Source organism: Fringilla coelebs (assembly GCF_963513975.1).
Source record: "Fringilla coelebs genome assembly, chromosome: 11".
NCBI classification, from domain to species: Eukaryota; Metazoa; Chordata; class Aves; order Passeriformes; family Fringillidae; genus Fringilla; species Fringilla coelebs.
In genome coordinates, this window is record NC_140037.1 from 15,415,306 (window position 1) to 15,422,483 (window position 7,178).

Here is a 7,178-nt window from a genome sequence, read left to right on the forward strand (position 1 = left end):
CCATAAGCACTTATTAGGGTTTCATTTTTTTTCTCCCAGCTGGTAATTTCTAAACTGTGACCCTGAAATATCCCTTTATGCTAGAAATAATGTTTCCTATTACTTTTTTTTTTTTTTTTTTTGTAGAAATAGATCTTGATGCAGCTTACTTGACTGTTTTCTTTTAATGTGCTCACATCTGGGCATTTGAAGCTGATGAAATGCAGCACACATCAACAGAATCCATCAATTTTTAAGCAAGCAAACAAACATTTGATCCAAAATATGTTGCACTAAGGGTCAGTGAACTCTAGTTTTGGCAGAACTGCATGACTCCTGCAGCTAGGAATGCTGTGCTGAACATGCAGAACTTTGAGTCCCCAGAAAAACCTACCAGGAATGGGTTTGCTCAAAGGTATAATGGCAGATTGTGAGCCCTGAGGAGGAGACGTTTGAGCTGGATTGACAACCCAGAATGGACTTCAGAAGTTCTGCTATGTCAGGGTAGAGAGAGGCATTCTCAGGAGTGCAGTGGTATTTTGGTGTCACCTGGGGTCTCTCATTTGCTCAGCAGGTTGTCTGTGTTTGTATAGATACACAGCAAACTGGGCTGCTACGTCTGATTCTGCTTCTTCTGTGACAGGTGGCTTTTAAAACAAACCAGACATTTTTAGTGAAGGAGCCATAAGACAGAGAAGCCTGGAAAGACTAAAGCTGCAAGAACAGGAGCATGTTCAAAAAAGGGGAAAAAAAAGAGAGGGGGTTGAAAGGTGAGAGTATATTTTTAGAGAATGTCCCATTTTCTTGAGAGTTGTTACACTTCCTCATACCAAGTAAAATACAGGAAGAATGGCTGTGTAAAAATCCAGGCTTTGATGAAATAGGAGTTGGAGAAATTGAAACTATCCTATGTAGTTGTTAATTTATATATTGGAAAGAAACCATAATGATAATTCTGCATGTAAGGCATCAGATGCAGGGGTCTGGATTATGAGAAAGGTTGGGCTGGAGATATGCCAAGGTCCCTTTCAGATTGGATTATTCTATGATTCTGTGGGCCTATGGTGAAATCAGAGAGCTGTTGCTCTGGAATTATTCTGAGGATCGATTCCTTAAGGTTCTGCATGTGGACTTTTTGTATTACTCTATGCTGCAATATCTTAAATCAATGTTCTTATGCCCTGAAATAAAATTAATGTGATGTACATTTCTCAGTACCTCCCAGTTGACTGGAAAGTCCAAAGCTATGAAATTAATACTTTTCTGTCTTTACCCATTTTTAATGTTGATATCTTTAGTGCAGTGTTCTTAATTTTGCATATGAGTAATAGTAGTATATTGAAGTTTTAATTCTTTAGATAATGTGTTTGGATGGCGTCCTAAACTGTCACTAGTAATCAATCATGTTTTGCACCTTCTTGAAAAAAACAGATACTTAACATGCAGAGCATAGTGGATCTAATGCTAAGTCTCTGAAAGCACTGCTATGCTTGCATTACTAATTCTTCCTTATTCAAATACTTCTTAAAAAACTGTTTTTAAGCACTCATTTGTGTGAACACTGTTCCTTGAAGGTTCTGGAGGTTTTTGTGATGTGTCATGTTGATTATTTGGTAGAGCTACTTCCTACAGGGCAGAGTGTCCAAAAAGTGGTGATAGCCTGTTGAGGTTTAACCCCAGCTGGTAATTAAGTCCTACAATAGCTGCTCAATCCCTCCCCCTCTCCCCAATGGGATGGGAGGAGAATCACAAAGGTAAAAGTGAGAAAACTGAGGGTTGAGGTCAAGACAATTTCATAGGTAAAGCAAAGGCAGCATACACAAGCAAAGCAAACCAAGGAATTCATTCCTCCCTTCCCCAGGGCAGGCAGGTGTTCTGCATCCCCAGGACAGCAGGGCTCCACCCCACATAACAGTGACTTGGGAAACAAACACCATCACTCCAAATGCCCCCCCTTCCTCCTCCTCCTCTAGCTTTGTTGCTGAGCATGAGGCCATATGGTCTGGGATATTCTTTGGGTCAGTTGGGATCAGCTGTCCTGGCTGTGCCTCCTCCCATCTCCTTGCTCACCCTCAGCCTCCTCACTGGTGGGGTGGGTGAGGAGCAGAAAAGGCCTTGGCTCTGGGTAAGCCTTGCTCAGTGATAACCCCTGAATTACTCTTGTAATACCTCTTAAATGGGACCCTCATGCTAATCTGTAGGGGAGATTTGTTAATTTAAGAGTTAGATCCAAATGATTAGTCTCTAGTTGTGTCCTTGGGGACAAACAATCATGTGATGCTGTTGTCTTGGCAGTGCTTATATAGAAAACCCAAGAGTACAGACTATTTGAAGAGACAGTTTACTAACTGTGGGGATCAGTTGGGTGTGTGTAATTTATATTTTTTTAAAACGTGTTATTTAAGCAAAGGCCATTCCCTGTTAGCCACATGTGATTCTTGATGACTGTTTGCTTATTATTAGCGCTTCAAAGACTTACATCCAATTCCCCAGGATGCACAATGTAAAACAAGTGTCATCTAAATTGTCCCATATTGATAATTACCTAGAAAAGGACGTGGTGATGAAAAGAAGTTCAAGAGAGAAAAAGGAAAGCTAAGCGCAAGAGGAGAGAAGAGAGGCAGATAGATGGAGATGAGGAACACCCCCCAAAGCAGCAGACGGTACCGGCTGAAGAACAGCACTGGCCAGAGAATATGCCTGAATGGGAAGAAAGGAAATCCCTGCTAGCTCAGAGAAGAGTGGAGTCTGTCAGACTGCTTACAGTGCTGTTAAATCGTGTGAAAGTAAGACTATTTTAAAATGTATTTTAAACTTTTAAGGTTATCTATTAGAGCTTGAATAATTCACTAGACATTTGATATCTTCATGCTATTCAGAAGACTGCTTTGGGGCTGACTGAACACTGAGAAGGCCTGAAGTCCATGTCTTGTGACAGTCTGCTCTCAGTCTTGCCCTGAGAGCAAACATAGTGCATTTTCACCCAGAAACTTTGCCTTTGATGCTTTTTCAAGACCTTGTCTTTACTGACTGAAAAATAGGTCTGGAAAGGCTGTTTTAGCTCTATTAGACTCGATCTAGTGTTGCAAGCAAGGAATTTTGGAGTGGGGACATAAGTGATGCTCTCTCTCTCTGCTTGTTTTCGTCTCAGGTCTACAAGTGACTGAACTAAATTGGCACAGATTATACCCTTTGGATTTCTAATAGCCTCTTCCTTTTTCTTGGCCAGCACTCATTACCAGGCTTATTTGATTCAGATAATGTCTTGAGAAAGTCAGCAGAGAAGTAATAAAAATTTGAGTGTTTTACACACAGATTAATGTTTGCAAGTTTAATTTAGTGCTTTGGGCAAAAAAAGGTTTCAAATGAAAACAGGCGTTTTAATTTCTAACATGGCTTTATCTCCACTATTTGCAAAGAAAAATTTGCTTGCAGCTTTTAACAAGTGTGTAATGTAAAAGATTTCTAAGGGACTGTAATTTACTATGAGTTGAAGTCAGAGGCTACCCTTGCCATTCTGTGTGAATTTTAGGGCCCCATTACATCTGACATTGCCCTTCTTAATTACGAATGTGATGTGTTAAATAAATTTCTGTTTTCTTGGTTTCGCAGTTGGCAAGTCAAAAAGTGGATCCTTCACTGGGTATAAAGAAGGACAATTCATTTCCTGAAACTGCATTTAAAGACATACAGCAGGAGCTGATTAACTCCCTTTATCGTACGCACAAAGAGCTGAAACGTAAGGAGTTTAAGTGCCCGCTAACCCAAAAAGCTAGTGCTTTATGCTGTGAGGAAGGACATGTGAGTAACTTCCATGCACCTGCTTGTCACATAGTCAGGACAATTTTAAATGACCCCTCTGCAGCCCTGAGCTCTGATGGACTGCCTGGCAGAGATGTGTGCAACTCCTCCCCCAGAGGCTGTGCGCCTCTGCTGATCACGGTCACCCAGGATGGCAGGGTCATCGAACCTCTCCGTGGAAGGCACCACCCAGCACTGGATGTAGTTCACACCCAGACAGTGTCTGAGGAAGATGATTGCAGAAAGCAAAAGGTCTATGAGACTGATGAATTCATCCATTATTTACTAAACTACTATCAGACACCACACTATGCACGTGTTTGCTTAGAGCCAAAAACCACTGTCAACAAGTCCTGGTGGAAGCGAGTGGTGTCTGATGGTGGTAGTGGGTTTGACAGCAGCTTGAGTAACAAACATGGTCAGCACTTCAGAGAATTGAGTCCTCTACAAAGCCTCCACAAGAGAAATTGTAGTAGTGATGGTAATTATAGGCTGGTGATCACTCTTGGGGAACTTCAGTCAACAGACAAAGTGTTAGAAAGCAAGGTCCATGGGGGCAAGCTTGCAAAAAAGCTGCAGGTGCAGAGGAATGACTCACTCACTGTTGATACTGTACCACATGTTGGACTGAATCATTCTTTGGAGTGCACTACTGTTACTCATGATGAGGAGTTCAAACAAGAAGATGGTAGAGATGAAGGCACTGTACCATATGGAACATTTAGATCTGCTTGCAGATTAAAGGATTTGTTGGAAGAGATCAGTGATTCTGAGTACTTTAGAGAGGCATGTGGCGGCTCAGTGAAGAGAGCAGAAAGAAGGTATGAAGAAATTTACAGCAGTTGTAATAAAGGGTGCTTGTCTGCAAGAGCTGGGGAAAGAGAATTACTGGTTTGCCATAAAAATGTAGCTCTGGAAGGTCAAGAGAAGGAAATCAGCCAATGTAACTCCTGTTCTAATTCTGTTCATGAGGGCTTGGCAAGGCAGTGTGAACGTAAACTTAAAAAGTCATGCAAGAGGTCTAGTAGTAAATTAAGATATGAAGGAAAGAAAAGTGAGAGACAATCCAGGGAAAAGGAGAAAAATGCTCATAAAATGAAGAAAAAGCGAAAAAAGCTTTCTTCTAATCTTTTATCTGATGAATGTGGCTTTTCAGAGACGGACAGTTGCATGCAGCTGGAGTCGCTCAGAAAGATACAGAGAAAATGTAAGAAAATGTTGCACAAAAAAGTGAAATTCAAGACACATCACACCTCTATGGCAGCACCACATGTTACCCCTCATGATGGCTCGCCCCTTCAGGAGACCTTCCAGAGGAGAGGTGAGAGAAGGGGACACCACAGTTAAGGGGACTGCAATTGACAGGTCTGTGGCAGGTGAGGTTGCTGCAGTTCTTACAGTGATGAATGGTTTTGGTTTTAAAAGGTATAAGCACGGCATAAAAAAATCAGTGCAACTACCCTGCAATTAAGGGTTTGTTTAGTTTAGCTCAGAAACACACAGCTGCAGCTCAAGAGTAATATTTGTCTAACTTAGCACAGTATCTGTGGGCATTAGCAGATAGTGGTTATTCTGGTAACAACCTGCTTTAGACAACTAGAACATTGATAGACAATTCAATGTGTGGCACAGCTATGTAGGAAGTACTGTCTCAGGTGAGTAAATTTTTACACACCTAAAATACATCTCATTTTCATATGGGATTGCTACTGGCTGTTCTTACAGTCTTTTTTACAATTTACTATGCTCCCAGTTGGTTGGTGAATACCTTTACAGCCTGACAAACTAATTTCAGGTAATTTTTTCTTATCTACAGGACATGAGAGGAAATTAATGTTGAGAAGAGATTTGGATGCAGATGTCAGAGGATGCCCTCTATTTCCTCTTGAGATAATTCAGACAAACCCCTTCTCAGATACTTTCTGTGGAGGAGAGCCCAGAAGAGGATGCTGAACAGCTACTGTATTATAGCTCTGAAGTTTTTATAAACAAGTAGGAGAAGAAAGCACTTTGATCATTAAAAGGTATATGAACTACTGGGTTGGTATTTGATTTTTTTTTTTTTCTTACATAATTCCTTTGGTTAGAATATCTTACTGGTGAAGTGAGCCGCAGAAGCAGAATTTGTGTTTGCCTTTTGGATGACTTTTGGACCAAAACTTTCCCCAGAGCCAGAACGAACTTTCATGGACTAGTGGCTAAAGAACTTAAAAGGACACAGACTAAGATCTTGGAGCATTACACTTTGTTTGAATGCAGAGAATCATGTAAATTACAGTATTTACTAATAATGAGTCATTGGGAAAAAACCTAATTGTCAATCCTAGAGCAAGCATATGAAGTGCCTCCTCTATCAGATTGTTATATTGGTGGGACTGGAAGGTGTGGGGGACATTTATACTCAATTTTGAGAAGTAATCGATTTCCAAATGTGAAAAAAGTCCCATCTTCTGGAAAAAACACACAAGAAGAATCCTTGTTTTCTATCTATAGTTCTAGAGGTGCTTCTGAAAACTTGCTGGCTTTTGGGAGGATTTCACTGAATTTATGCTCAGTGTAGGGCTTCCAGGAATCTGAATGGTTGTCTCAGCAAAGCTCTGGGTGTTAGATAATGAAATGGCAGTGCATCTCAGCCTACTGACAGTCCCCATGTAAATGCAGGTTGACAGTTCACAAAATTTTGAAGGCACATAAAGTGAGGTATCTGTTTAGTATGAGTTTGCCTACAAATGCTTTCCAGAGGAGTTGTGAAATATTGTCAGAGTTGTGCTGCATGTAGATAAGAATGGGAAAATGCAGTCTAGGAGCTTGAATTATATCCATATTTATTCATCTGGCTATATCTAGGAGACAGCCACAATTGCTTTTGGACAAAGTCCCTTATCAAGGTACAGAGTTTGAAGTTCAATACACTGATCATTACAGCTTTCATTTATTATGCTTTATTTATTACAGGTCAGTAGATGAAGTTAATGTGAAAATGTTGCCTTCATTATGTAAGATCTTATCCATGTTTGTAACTTCTGCTCTAATAAATAGTAATAAAAAAGAATAATTGTAATTGTTCCTGGTAGATAGGTTTTCCCCCAGTCTTCAATACTGGTGATTCCTACAGGCTTCTAAGCCAGGTTTTATCAGTCTTTCTGTTCATATGTTCAGATGTTGAGTGCCTTTTCAGGGTCATGAATGACAAATGGTTGCTACTCAAAGTACTGTTAATTATTACTTTTATTTAAAAAAATGTTATTTTCTTGACAGAAATATTTTCTGACTATTTTGAAGAACCTTTACTTCCCTCTTAAGTCTCTCCTTTAGTATTTTATACAGTTATAATGAAGAGGGACTATTGTATTTGGTGACAGTGTAAAATGTTTTCAGTTGCACTTATGTGACATACC

At 40.1% G+C, this 7,178-nt stretch overlaps 1 protein-coding gene across 1 annotated transcript; it reads left to right on the forward strand.

Annotated features, from left to right (window-relative positions):
• Nucleotides 1–308: 308 nt before the first annotated feature.
• LOC311157907 (A-kinase anchor protein 17B-like) lies at nt 309–6,835 on the forward strand (the record flags this gene model as incomplete). Its single annotated transcript, XM_084212957.1, is given in 5 exon segments — nt 309–394; nt 2,529–2,553; nt 2,559–2,765; nt 3,592–5,101; nt 5,597–6,835. Coding segments are annotated over 5 exon segments (1,965 nt in total). The 3' UTR covers nt 5,734–6,835.
• Nucleotides 6,836–7,178: the final 343 nt, after the last annotated feature.